This window comes from Tinamus guttatus, unplaced genomic scaffold (assembly GCF_059628265.1).
Source record: "Tinamus guttatus ecotype Peru unplaced genomic scaffold, ASM5962826v1 Tinamus_guttatus_pri_ptg000240l, whole genome shotgun sequence".
Lineage (NCBI taxonomy): Eukaryota > Metazoa > Chordata > Aves > Tinamiformes > Tinamidae > Tinamus > Tinamus guttatus.
In genome coordinates, this window is record NW_028288774.1 from 9,708,526 (window position 1) to 9,722,840 (window position 14,315).

Below are 14,315 nucleotides of genomic sequence, written 5' to 3' on the forward strand. Positions count from 1 at the left end.
CATCTCCACGGAAACCTTCCCCACAGTCACCACCTCCACCAGCACCATCCCCACCTCCTCCGAAACCACTACGCCCATCACCACCGTCACCAGCATCCCCACTTCCACTCCCACCGTCACGCCCACCGTCACGCCCAGCGTCACACCGACCACCTGTCATCGGGAGACGTGCGTGTGGAGCGAGTGGTTCGATGTCGACTTCCCCTCTGCGGGGCCCGGCCAGGGAGACTTTGAAACCTACCAGCACATCAGGGCCGCCGGGCAGAAAGTCTGTCGGCACCCCAGAGACATCCAGTGCCAGGCGGAGGACTACCCCGAAGTTTCCATCGAGAACGTCGGGCAGGTTGTGCAGTGCGACGTCAACTTCGGGCTGGTGTGCAAGAACGAAGACCAGCTTGGCAAGTTTAAGATGTGCCTGAACTACAAGATCCGCGTCCTCTGCTGCGAACTCAACCCGCACTGCCGCGTCCCCACCATCACGCCCATCACCAGCCCCACCACCACCACCACCAGCCCATCGACGGCCATCTCCACGGAAACCTTCCCCACAGTCACCACCTCCACCAGCACCATCCCCACCTCCTCCGAAACCACTACGCCCATCACCACCGTCACCAGCATCCCCACTTCCACTCCCACCGTCACGCCCACCGTCACGCCCAGCGTCACACCGACCACCTGTCATCGGGAGACGTGCGTGTGGAGCGAGTGGTTCGATGTCGACTTCCCCTCTGCGGGGCCCGGCCAGGGAGACTTTGAAACTTACCAGCACATCAGGGCCGCCGGGCAGAAAGTCTGTCGGCACCCCAGAGACATCCAGTGCCAGGCGGAGGACTACCCCGAAGTTTCCATCGAGCACGTCGGGCAGGTTGTGCAGTGCGACGTCAACTTCGGGCTGGTGTGCAAGAACGAAGACCAGCTTGGCAAGTTTAAGATGTGCCTGAACTACAAGATCCGCGTCCTCTGCTGCGAACTCAACCCGCACTGCCGCGTCCCCACCATCACGCCCATCACCAGCCCCACCACCACCACCACCAGCCCATCGACGGCCATCTCCACGGAAACCTTCCCCACAGTCACCACCTCCACCAGCACCATCCCCACCTCCTCCGAAACCACTACGCCCATCACCACCGTCACCAGCATCCCCACTTCCACTCCCACCGTCACGCCCACCGTCACGCCCAGCGTCACACCGACCACCTGTCATCGGGAGACGTGCGTGTGGAGCGAGTGGTTCGATGTCGACTTCCCCTCTGCGGGGCCCGGCCAGGGAGACTTTGAAACCTACCAGCACATCAGGGCCGCCGGGCAGAAAGTCTGTCGGCACCCCAGAGACATCCAGTGCCAGGCGGAGGACTACCCCGAAGTTTCCATCGAGAACGTCGGGCAGGTTGTGCAGTGCGACGTCAACTTCGGGCTGGTGTGCAAGAACGAAGACCAGCTTGGCAAGTTTAAGATGTGCCTGAACTACAAGATCCGCGTCCTCTGCTGCGAACTCAACCCGCACTGCCGCGTCCCCACCATCACGCCCATCACCAGCCCCACCACCACCACCACCACCAGCCCATCGACGGCCATCTCCACGGAAACCTTCCCCACAGTCACCACCTCCACCAGCACCATCCCCACCTCCTCCGAAACCACTACGCCCATCACCACCGTCACCAGCATCCCCACTTCCACTCCCACCGTCACGCCCACCGTCACGCCCAGTGTCACACCGACCACCTGTCATCGGGAGACGTGCGTGTGGAGCGAGTGGTTCGATGTCGACTTCCCCTCTGCGGGGCCCGGCCAGGGAGACTTTGAAACCTACCAGCACATCAGGGCCGCCGGGCAGAAAGTCTGTCGGCACCCCAGAGACATCCAGTGCCAGGCGGAGGACTACCCCGAAGTTTCCATCGAGAACGTCGGGCAGGTTGTGCAGTGCGACGTCAACTTCGGGCTGGTGTGCAAGAACGAAGACCAGCTTGGCAAGTTTAAGATGTGCCTGAACTACAAGATCCGCGTCCTCTGCTGCGAACTCAACCCGCACTGCCGCGTCCCCACCATCACGCCCATCACCAGCCCCACCACCACCACCACCAGCCCATCGACGGCCATCTCCACGGAAACCTTCCCCACAGTCACCACCTCCACCAGCACCATCCCCACCTCCTCCGAAACCACTACGCCCATCACCACCGTCACCAGCATCCCCACTTCCACTCCCACCGTCACGCCCACCGTCACGCCCAGCGTCACACCGACCACCTGTCATCGGGAGACGTGCGTGTGGAGCGAGTGGTTCGATGTCGACTTCCCCTCTGCGGGGCCCGGCCAGGGAGACTTTGAAACCTACCAGCACATCAGGGCCGCCGGGCAGAAAGTCTGTCGGCACCCCAGAGACATCCAGTGCCAGGCGGAGGACTACCCCGAAGTTTCCATCGAGAACGTCGGGCAGGTTGTGCAGTGCGACGTCAACTTCGGGCTGGTGTGCAAGAACGAAGACCAGCTTGGCAAGTTTAAGATGTGCCTGAACTACAAGATCCGCGTCCTCTGCTGCGAACTCAACCCGCACTGCCGCGTCCCCACCATCACGCCCATCACCAGCCCCACCACCACCACCACCAGCCCATCGACGGCCATCTCCACGGAAACCTTCCCCACAGTCACCACCTCCACCAGCACCATCCCCACCTCCTCCGAAACCACTACGCCCATCACCACCGTCACCAGCATCCCCACTTCCACTCCCACCGTCACGCCCACCGTCACGCCCAGCGTCACACCGACCACCTGTCATCGGGAGACGTGCGTGTGGAGCGAGTGGTTCGATGTCGACTTCCCCTCTGCGGGGCCCGGCCAGGGAGACTTTGAAACCTACCAGCACATCAGGGCCGCCGGGCAGAAAGTCTGTCGGCACCCCAGAGACATCCAGTGCCAGGCGGAGGACTACCCCGAAGTTTCCATCGAGAACGTCGGGCAGGTTGTGCAGTGCGACGTCAACTTCGGGCTGGTGTGCAAGAACGAAGACCAGCTTGGCAAGTTTAAGATGTGCCTGAACTACAAGATCCGCGTCCTCTGCTGCGAACTCAACCCGCACTGCCGCGTCCCCACCATCACGCCCATCACCAGCCCCACCACCACCACCACCAGCCCATCGACGGCCATCTCCACGGAAACCTTCCCCACAGTCACCACCTCCACCAGCACCATCCCCACCTCCTCCGAAACCACTACGCCCATCACCACCGTCACCAGCATCCCCACTTCCACTCCCACCGTCACGCCCACCGTCACGCCCAGCGTCACACCGACCACCTGTCATCGGGAGACGTGCGTGTGGAGCGAGTGGTTCGATGTCGACTTCCCCTCTGCGGGGCCCGGCCAGGGAGACTTTGAAACTTACCAGCACATCAGGGCCGCCGGGCAGAAAGTCTGTCGGCACCCCAGAGACATCCAGTGCCAGGCGGAGGACTACCCCGAAGTTTCCATCGAGCACGTCGGGCAGGTTGTGCAGTGCGACGTCAACTTCGGGCTGGTGTGCAAGAACGAAGACCAGCTTGGCAAGTTTAAGATGTGCCTGAACTACAAGATCCGCGTCCTCTGCTGCGAACTCAACCCGCACTGCCGCGTCCCCACCATCACGCCCATCACCAGCCCCACCACCACCACCACCACCAGCCCATCGACGGCCATCTCCACGGAAACCTTCCCCACAGTCACCACCTCCACCAGCACCATCCCCACCTCCTCCGAAACCACTACGCCCATCACCACCGTCACCAGCATCCCCACTTCCACTCCCACCGTCACGCCCACCGTCACGCCCAGCGTCACACCGACCACCTGTCATCGGGAGACGTGCGTGTGGAGCGAGTGGTTCGATGTCGACTTCCCCTCTGCGGGGCCCGGCCAGGGAGACTTTGAAACCTACCAGCACATCAGGGCCGCCGGGCAGAAAGTCTGTCGGCACCCCAGAGACATCCAGTGCCAGGCGGAGGACTACCCCGAAGTTTCCATCGAGCACGTCGGGCAGGTTGTGCAGTGCGACGTCAACTTCGGGCTGGTGTGCAAGAACGAAGACCAGCTTGGCAAGTTTAAGATGTGCCTGAACTACAAGATCCGCGTCCTCTGCTGCGAACTCAACCCGCACTGCCGCGTCCCCACCATCACGCCCATCACCAGCCCCACCACCACCACCACCAGCCCATCGACGGCCATCTCCACGGAAACCTTCCCCACAGTCACCACCTCCACCAGCACCATCCCCACCTCCTCCGAAACCACTACGCCCATCACCACCGTCACCAGCATCCCCACTTCCACTCCCACCGTCACGCCCACCGTCACGCCCAGCGTCACACCGACCACCTGTCATCGGGAGACGTGCGTGTGGAGCGAGTGGTTCGATGTCGACTTCCCCTCTGCGGGGCCCGGCCAGGGAGACTTTGAAACCTACCAGCACATCAGGGCCGCCGGGCAGAAAGTCTGTCGGCACCCCAGAGACATCCAGTGCCAGGCGGAGGACTACCCCGAAGTTTCCATCGAGCACGTCGGGCAGGTTGTGCAGTGCGACGTCAACTTCGGGCTGGTGTGCAAGAACGAAGACCAGCTTGGCAAGTTTAAGATGTGCCTGAACTACAAGATCCGCGTCCTCTGCTGCGAACTCAACCCGCACTGCCGCGTCCCCACCATCACGCCCATCACCAGCCCCACCACCACCACCACCAGCCCATCGACGGCCATCTCCACGGAAACCTTCCCCACAGTCACCACCTCCACCAGCACCATCCCCACCTCCTCCGAAACCACTACGCCCATCACCACCGTCACCAGCATCCCCACTTCCACTCCCACCGTCACGCCCAGCGTCACACCGACCACCTGTCATCGGGAGACGTGCGTGTGGAGCGAGTGGTTCGATGTCGACTTCCCCTCTGCGGGGCCCGGCCAGGGAGACTTTGAAACCTACCAGCACATCAGGGCCGCCGGGCAGAAAGTCTGTCGGCACCCCAGAGACATCCAGTGCCAGGCGGAGGACTACCCCGAAGTTTCCATCGAGAACGTCGGGCAGGTTGTGCAGTGCGACGTCAACTTCGGGCTGGTGTGCAAGAACGAAGACCAGCTTGGCAAGTTTAAGATGTGCCTGAACTACAAGATCCGCGTCCTCTGCTGCGAACTCAACCCGCACTGCCGCGTCCCCACCATCACGCCCATCACCAGCCCCACCACCACCACCACCACCAGCCCATCGACGGCCATCTCCACGGAAACCTTCCCCACAGTCACCACCTCCACCAGCACCATCCCCACCTCCTCCGAAACCACTACGCCCATCACCACCGTCACCAGCATCCCCACTTCCACTCCCACCGTCACGCCCACCGTCACGCCCAGCGTCACACCGACCACCTGTCATCGGGAGACGTGCGTGTGGAGCGAGTGGTTCGATGTCGACTTCCCCTCTGCGGGGCCCGGCCAGGGAGACTTTGAAACCTACCAGCACATCAGGGCCGCCGGGCAGAAAGTCTGTCGGCACCCCAGAGACATCCAGTGCCAGGCGGAGGACTACCCCGAAGTTTCCATCGAGCACGTCGGGCAGGTTGTGCAGTGCGACGTCAACTTCGGGCTGGTGTGCAAGAACAAAGACCAGCTTGGCAAGTTTAAGATGTGCCTGAACTACAAGATCCGCGTCCTCTGCTGCGAACTCAACCCGCACTGCCGCGTCCCCACCATCACGCCCATCACCAGCCCCACCACCACCACCACCAGCCCATCGACGGCCATCTCCACGGAAACCTTCCCCACAGTCACCACCTCCACCAGCACCATCCCCACCTCCTCCGAAACCACTACGCCCATCACCACCGTCACCAGCATCCCCACTTCCACTCCCACCGTCACGCCCACCGTCACACCCAGCGTCACACCGACCACCTGTCATCGGGAGACGTGCGTGTGGAGCGAGTGGTTCGATGTCGACTTCCCCTCTGCGGGGCCCGGCCAGGGAGACTTTGAAACTTACCAGCACATCAGGGCCGCCGGGCAGAAAGTCTGTCGGCACCCCAGAGACATCCAGTGCCAGGCGGAGGACTACCCCGAAGTTTCCATCGAGCACGTCGGGCAGGTTGTGCAGTGCGACGTCAACTTCGGGCTGGTGTGCAAGAACGAAGACCAGCTTGGCAAGTTTAAGATGTGCCTGAACTACAAGATCCGCGTCCTCTGCTGCGAACTCAACCCGCACTGCCGCGTCCCCACCATCACGCCCATCACCAGCCCCCCCACCACCACCACCAGCCCATCGACGGCCATCTCCACGGAAACCTTCCCCACAGTCACCACCTCCACCAGCACCATCCCCACCTCCTCCGAAACCACTACGCCCATCACCACCGTCACCAGCATCCCCACTTCCACTCCCACCGTCACGCCCACCGTCACGCCCAGCGTCACACCGACCACCTGTCATCAGGAGACGTGCGTGTGGAGCGAGTGGTTCGATGTCGACTTCCCCTCTGCGGGGCCCGGCCAGGGAGACTTTGAAACCTACCAGCACATCAGGGCCGCCGGGCAGAAAGTCTGTCGGCACCCCAGAGACATCCAGTGCCAGGCGGAGGACTACCCCGAAGTTTCCATCGAGAACGTCGGGCAGGTTGTGCAGTGCGACGTCAACTTCGGGCTGGTGTGCAAGAACGAAGACCAGCTTGGCAAGTTTAAGATGTGCCTGAACTACAAGATCCGCGTCCTCTGCTGCGAACTCAACCCGCACTGCCGCGTCCCCACCATCACGCCCATCACCAGCCCCACCACCACCACCACCAGCCCATCGACGGCCATCTCCACGGAAACCTTCCCCACAGTCACCACCTCCACCAGCACCATCCCCACCTCCTCCGAAACCACTACGCCCATCACCACCGTCACCAGCATCCCCACTTCCACTCCCACCGTCACGCCCACCGTCACGCCCAGCGTCACACCGACCACCTGTCATCGGGAGACGTGCGTGTGGAGTGAGTGGTTCGATGTCGACTTCCCCTCTGCGGGGCCCGGCCAGGGAGACTTTGAAACCTACCAGCACATCAGGGCCGCCGGGCAGAAAGTCTGTCGGCACCCCAGAGACATCCAGTGCCAGGCGGAGGACTACCCCGAAGTTTCCATCGAGCACGTCGGGCAGGTTGTGCAGTGCGACGTCAACTTCGGGCTGGTGTGCAAGAACGAAGACCAGCTTGGCAAGTTTAAGATGTGCCTGAACTACAAGATCCGCGTCCTCTGCTGCGAACTCAACCCGCACTGCCGCGTCCCCACCATCACGCCCATCACCAGCCCCACCACCACCACCACCAGCCCATCGACGGCCATCTCCACGGAAACCTTCCCCACAGTCACCACCTCCACCAGCACCATCCCCACCTCCTCCGAAACCACTACGCCCATCACCACCGTCACCAGCATCCCCACTTCCACTCCCACCGTCACGCCCACCGTCACGCCCAGCGTCACACCGACCACCTGTCATCGGGAGACGTGCGTGTGGAGCGAGTGGTTCGATGTCGACTTCCCCTCTGCGGGGCCCGGCCAGGGAGACTTTGAAACCTACCAGCACATCAGGGCCGCCGGGCAGAAAGTCTGTCGGCACCCCAGAGACATCCAGTGCCAGGCGGAGGACTACCCCGAAGTTTCCATCGAGCACGTCGGGCAGGTTGTGCAGTGCGACGTCAACTTCGGGCTGGTGTGCAAGAACGAAGACCAGCTTGGCAAGTTTAAGATGTGCCTGAACTACAAGATCCGCGTCCTCTGCTGCGAACTCAACCCGCACTGCCACGTCCCCACCATCACGCCCATCACCAGCCCCACCACCACCACCACCAGCCCATCGACGGCCATCTCCACAGAAACCTTCCCCACAGTCACCACCTCCACCAGCACCATCCCCACCTCCTCCGAAACCACTACGCCCATCACTACTGTCATTAGCAGTACTGAATCGACACCATGTTTTTGTAAAATTGGCAATGCTGTCTTTTCACCGGGTAATTTACCTTTTTTTTTCAATATATTTTGATTTCCTTCAAAGTTTATATTCTATTTTCATAATATTTTTGTTGGTTTTTATATTAATATTCACATGTATTTTACCTGAATATTGTTGTAGCCTTTTTTTTCTGTGTATTTATTTTTTTCCATTTTCCTGCTCTTTCTTTAGGCGATGTTATTTATAACAGAACAGACAGCGATGGATGTAGTTTTTATGCTATTTGCAGTCATACATGTTCAGTTGAGCGTTTCACAGGATCATGTGTCTCTAGTACCACTTCAGTCATTACCTCCCCTGAAATAGCTACCACAACTACTTTAGTTCCTTCTACTACCACTCCTGGAAAGACAGGTTGTTATTCTAGTACTCACCCTCCCTTGCAGGTATGTGATTACTGTGTTCTTTTAGAATATTTGACTTTAAAAAGTAATATGTTGGTACACTCAAAAAAGTAGTTTTCATTCTTTAATATATCTATATCTGAAATGGTAGAATAATATTTTTAATTATGGATTATACAGCTTCTAATTTTTTGTCATGAGAGACAATTTTTAGGTTTCTTCAAGACACTATTCTTTTGCAAGAGAACAGTAATTATCTGTTTTAATGGTTTTAGTTCTTAGCATAGCATGCAGGCTTCAAAATACTCTGCTGCATAAACATGTATTTTTTTTTCCTGATTGTCTGTGGTTTGGTTTCCTGATTGTCGGTAGTTTGAGAAAGTGTATATAGGTAGGGCAAAGGTGATTTATTGCTGCATCCTAGAGTCTACCTCAAAACCTCAGGAGACTTCCTCATGTAGAATCAATAGTTGCAAGTAAGGCAACTTTTAAGTCTTAGCTGACTTTCTAATTCTCCAGGATATTGTCATCTTTGCACCACCAGTGGAGAATTACATTGTAGCCTTTGTTCCAGATCTGGAAAACAAGTAACAGTTTTGGGTCATCCGTGCTCCTGTCAGGAACATAAATGCCAGTAATCAACATCACAAATTATTAATATCACAAATTCAAGAGTTGGAACATATATTCCTATCCAATGCCATCATCACTGGAAGCATTATATACCGCTAGATGAAAAATATGGATAAAGTTCATACCTGTTTGCAAAGATCCGTGACAGCGATTTCTGTTCATTTTGCAGCCTGGTCAAAAAATGAAATTATCCAACTGCACGGAAATCATCTGCGAAGGAGATAACAAAGAAAAAGTACTTCAAACAGAATGTCCACCTGTAAAGGAAATCAGCTGTGCCAATAGATATCCACCAATTCTGGTACCTGATGAAAATGGCTGCTGCTACCACTACGAATGTCAATGTAAGCATCAGTAAATTAAAGAATTACACTTTCGGAAACAAGCAAAACTTTACATGAAATACAAGGGGATTTTTATTTCTCTGGATTGCTCTAGAAATTGTAATACACTCAGTTACGCTTCTACATTCTTTTTCTACATTGATTTTAATATTAATCTTCTAAATACTTTCTCATCATCAGGTGTGTGCAGTGGATGGGGTGATCCTCACTATATAACTTTTGATGGAATCTACTACACTTTCCTTCAAAACTGCACTTATGTTCTGGTGAAACAGATTGTGCCTAAATATGACAACTTCCGTGTTTACATTGAAAATTATTACTGTGATTCAGAAGATGGACTTTCCTGTCCTAAATCAATTATTATTTACTACAAGACTTCAGAAGTGGTACTGACCCGTCAACATATGAAGAATATGGTAAAATATACACTTTTTTATTTCTCTAAGTCTATTTTTCCAAAAGAGAAATAAGGCCTTGGCCTTACTGATTTGTAAGACCATATGTTAGAATATTAGGATATCATAACCCAAAGATGACTAGGACAGACATCCCTAGGAGAGAAATATTATACCTATTTCTAGGAATAAAATGTCAGAAACATCGGAAACAGCAGAGTACAAATATATTATATTTATGCATAAGTATATATAAAATAACAGAAGGAAACAAACTAATACAGATGACAGAGAAGACAGAAAGAATGTTTGTACTGTTCCTTAAGGATTAATCTTTCACAAAGATTAATGCATTGTGTGCTCATTTATTTAAGCAAACACGTTATGAAGAAACATAACATGATAAGAAGCATGCTTTTTTTTCCCAATGGTGGAGACTGGTATGTATCCCATATGTAGGATTCCCTACTATATATGGGGATCTTCAGTAACCAGAGCCATGGCATGGCTCCCTCTCTGACTGCCTGCTAGGAACGGAAGTACGGCTTCCGAGGAGAGGTGAACAGGGATGTCCCTTTGCATTTATAATCTTAAATCAGTGTTGGTGTCTAGTGAAAATCAAGAGTCAATTATTCTGCCATTGAATTAATTAATTGGTCAGAACGCTCAAATAGGTGGGAGGATATGTTGTCCAGCTGCCCTCTGCTCTTTCAGAGCCACACCAAGCTCTGGCTTGGTGAAAAGTCACACAGAAACAGCCCAGTAATTCCCTGTGAGAGAAAACAGAAATTGACAGTATTAACTTCTACTTCATTACAATTCAACGAGAAGAATGTTGCAGAATAATTCCCAAGAAAAAGTTATTAGCAAATAAGCCACCTTCATTAGCTCATGTAAGATGGACTGCAAATGGCAGAGCTTAGATTAAAGAGTAAATATGACAGCTGAGTAAGAACAGCACTAAGCACATTTCACTTCATCTTGAATTGAAATGACTCTTCCATTACTAGGCAACATGCAGTGTTGGGACTGTATGATTTTGTAGGAATTTTGAAGTTATTACATATTAATGGTAGGCATATTTTTGCAATTCACAGAAAAATATCACTCATTTCTATGCGGAGAAGTTTACATTAAACAAATGTTGGCTTAGAATGATGTGCATTAGCACACATGGCAAAACATGGCATATGCCCAAATATGGCATATAGCAGCCAATTCATTGTTGTTCTTATGTTTTTATTATTATTACTATTACTGCTACTATTATTATTCTGTCCCACTTGAACAATATAGTCACACAAGCTGAATACGAATGCAGCATATGTTGCTATTCCAAAGAAACCGTCATTGAGTATGATGCACAGCAATGAGTTTTGCATAATTATGAAGATTAGAAAATACATTATTTAAAACAATCATGCAGAAGGAGCTCTCATTAAAGTTTTTTTTTTTTTTTAACCTTACTCTATGTTCAGATTTACTTCAATAAAAAGCTTGTCCAACCAGGCTTCAAGGAAGATGGCATTTCTATTTCAATGCTTGGCATCAACATGATTGTTGAAATACCAGAGATTGGTGCAACGATTACCTTTAGCGGGCTGATATTCTCGGTGAAGCTCCCTTTCAGCAAATTTGGCAACAACACTGAAGGACAGTGTGGTAAGACAGATTCGTTCTCTCTCATGCACTCTCTTTATCTAGGCTCATCACAGACAGAAAATTTTCAAATTGCATTTCAAAAAAAATGGACTTGAAAACAGTTTAGATCTTAAACATCTTATTTTAAGATCAACAGCTCAATATTACAAACACATTATAGTTTTTTTTCCCCAAACTAATTTAGAATTCATATAAATGTAGAGAAAGCATTCCCTGTGAAGTAGGGCATCTGATACATTTCATGTGCAAATACCTTCTGAATTTGATCTGTTTTGTGCACCTCAGATGTACCTTATGTGACTTACCTTGCTCCTCTCTGATATTTTCCAGGAACATGTTCAAATAACAGATCAGATGAGTGTCGCTTGCCAAGTGGCAAGATGATTTCCTCCTGTCCCCAAATGGCTCATCACTGGCATGTTGGTAATGACACATCATGCAAGGGCGTACCACCAGTTGTAACCACACCTCCACCACATCATCCCTGTGAAACACCTCTTTGCAATCTTATCAAGAGCAAGTAAGTTAAAAACTGAATTAATTTACTCTTCCTTAGCTAGACAAGGATTTCTCAGTATCTTACAAAATGAGCAAGAACTCATAGCCCTATCATGCAATGTTATCTTAAAATATCAGCTTAATGACAGGATATAGGTAGTAAACGGCCTTTGCAAAAACAAACAGACAAACAACAAAAAAACCCGAACTGCTCTTCTCTAAGGACTTGATGTCCCAAAGATATTCAACAACAAGCAAAATTCACAGTCCCTACATTTCAATTGGTTTGATTTATGTATTTTCGTCCCTCCCTGCTTTCCAGGCTATTTCTACTATTAACTATAACTATTAACTTAGCTAAGTGTCTACTGAACTTTAAATTTGAACTAGACCTTTAGTACAAACAGTAAAGAGCCTTACCAACCAGACTAACACCAAAAGTATCTTTCAATATTTGTGCATTTTTTATAAAACACAGAGCTCCAAAAGCACCTGTATTAACAAAGGCCTGTTTCCTATATAACTGTTTCCTACTCTCACGTGAACTATAACCAAAGCTTGTTTTTTAGCTGGGTTATTTATAAAAGCCTCTCCCACATACTTGCTGCAGTGTCTAATAAGTTACAAACTATTACACATTTCCACTTCCGGAAAAAAGTTGGGCACCACTTTTTCCTCTACCTAATGCAGTTGCCTTCTTCAAGAAACTTCTGGTGTCAGACAAACATAGAGCTGGGTAAACATACTCAAATATTATGGCTATTAGCCTCTTCAGCAGAATTGGCTCAATTAGTTCTGAGGGCTTCACATTTCCTAACCTTTCCTATCCTGAGTCTTTTGCCCAGATTAGTGATCCTTTTTAGAGTTAATTTTGCTTCCTGTAATGTATTGTTTCTTGAAGGAACGAACAATGTGCTTTTAGCTAGGAAGGGGCTGTCTGACAATATCTGATTTTATATCTGATTTTATATGATTAACATGGAAGGGTTTTGGTTTCTTTTCTGTCTCAAGAGTTTTTGAAGCATGTCATGATGTGATACCGCCAGAACCATTTTTCAAAGGCTGTGTTTTTGATGCATGTCGCATACGCAATGCTTCCATTCAGTGTTCCAGTTTAGAAATGTATGCTACAGAATGTGCTGCTAGAGGTATCTGCATTGACTGGAGAGGAAAGACCAACTTTACATGCCGTAAGTATTGCAGAATTCAAAAATGTATGTGTAAAGCATTGTTAATTAGGATTTTATTCAGTAAACATACTTAGCATCTAACACGTGACTGCACTATTTTCCTAGAAAAACATACATACAGCTTTACCAACAGAAGCCCCAGATGACAAAGGCAAAGCCAGAAACCTAGAGAACATTTGCTACAAAAAAGTATCCGATACCAATTTTTGAACTATTTCTTTCCTTCCCCTTACAGCATACAACAAATGTCCAGCAAACACAGTATACAAGGCATGTGGGCCCATTAATCCTGCTACCTGCGAGCCAAGGTATGAAAAGACAAAAAAATTACAACTCTTACTCTTTGTCTTTTTTTTCTGGTTACCCAGGCACGATCCTTAGAAAATGAAATTACTAAAAACTTTCATAGTGATACATATCTCATAAATTTATATAAACTAAATTTATATAAACTATTCAATTTTAATTATCTCATTGATCAGCTCCATAAATCTGCACTTCCTGTTGTACTTTAAAAAATGTAAATTCTTGGTCTCCCTTCTATATGACATTGTGACCTTTAACAAACATTGCCCCAATTTCTGCTTTACAGCAAAAGCATTGTACTCAAATATATGTATTCTTTCTACACTAGCTATGTTGAGCACAGCGGCTATGGTGTAACTGAAGGATGTTTCTGTCCAGAAGGACAGACTTTAATCAGTGAAGACAGCAGTATCTGTGTCTCTGAATGCTGTAAGTATTCTGTATTTAGTCTGGGGAATAAACAGAAATTAAGAGTGGAAGTCAGTGGAGTTCTACTGGCATTTTTATGTGGTCAGATCATAGGCAAATCATTTCAGTTTGTTTAAGCTCCCTTAGTCTCTGCTTCAAAAAACCGAATAATGATCAGTACTCCTTACTTCCCTTTACTTATGGCAGATATAGCAAGATGGAGAAATTCTGTCCTTCATTTCCAATGGAGAAATTCTGTCCTTCATTTCCAAAGGACTACTTCGTATATTCATTTTTTGTTAGATTTATCTTCATGGCCTTTCTGTTTTAAACTGCACAGTATGTTAGTTTTCAGCAATGTAAATATCTATTATTTTCTATTTTTCAGCTTGTAGGGAACCAAATGGAATATCCAGAACGGTGAGTATGACAATCAGTGTTTTATATGAAGCACACACAGGGGAAGCAAGAGAGCTTCACAAGAACAAAGTTTGATTAAGTTTGAAATT

At 50.5% G+C, this 14,315-nt stretch overlaps 2 protein-coding genes across 2 annotated transcripts in view; both read left to right on the forward strand.

The window, feature by feature from the left end:
- Positions 1-14,315, forward strand: part of MUC5AC (mucin 5AC, oligomeric mucus/gel-forming) — a 54,974-nt gene that overhangs the window by 34,867 nt on the left and 5,792 nt on the right. Inside the window, exons 35-44 of the mRNA XM_088525797.1 lie at positions 7,966-8,021; positions 8,195-8,409; positions 9,170-9,344; positions 9,525-9,763; positions 11,221-11,404; positions 11,735-11,924; positions 12,914-13,092; positions 13,328-13,400; positions 13,727-13,827; positions 14,195-14,226. Of these exons, the coding sequence (XP_088381923.1) occupies positions 7,966-8,021; positions 8,195-8,409; positions 9,170-9,344; positions 9,525-9,763; positions 11,221-11,404; positions 11,735-11,924; positions 12,914-13,092; positions 13,328-13,400; positions 13,727-13,827; positions 14,195-14,226 (1,444 nt within the window). The remainder of the gene's footprint in view (positions 1-7,965; positions 8,022-8,194; positions 8,410-9,169; positions 9,345-9,524; positions 9,764-11,220; positions 11,405-11,734; positions 11,925-12,913; positions 13,093-13,327; positions 13,401-13,726; positions 13,828-14,194; positions 14,227-14,315) is intronic.
- LOC148594519 (uncharacterized) lies at positions 410-7,837 on the forward strand (the record flags this gene model as incomplete). Its single annotated transcript, XM_088525687.1, has 1 exon — positions 410-7,837. A coding segment is annotated over exon 1 (7,428 nt), but the record flags the coding sequence as incomplete, so codon positions are not given.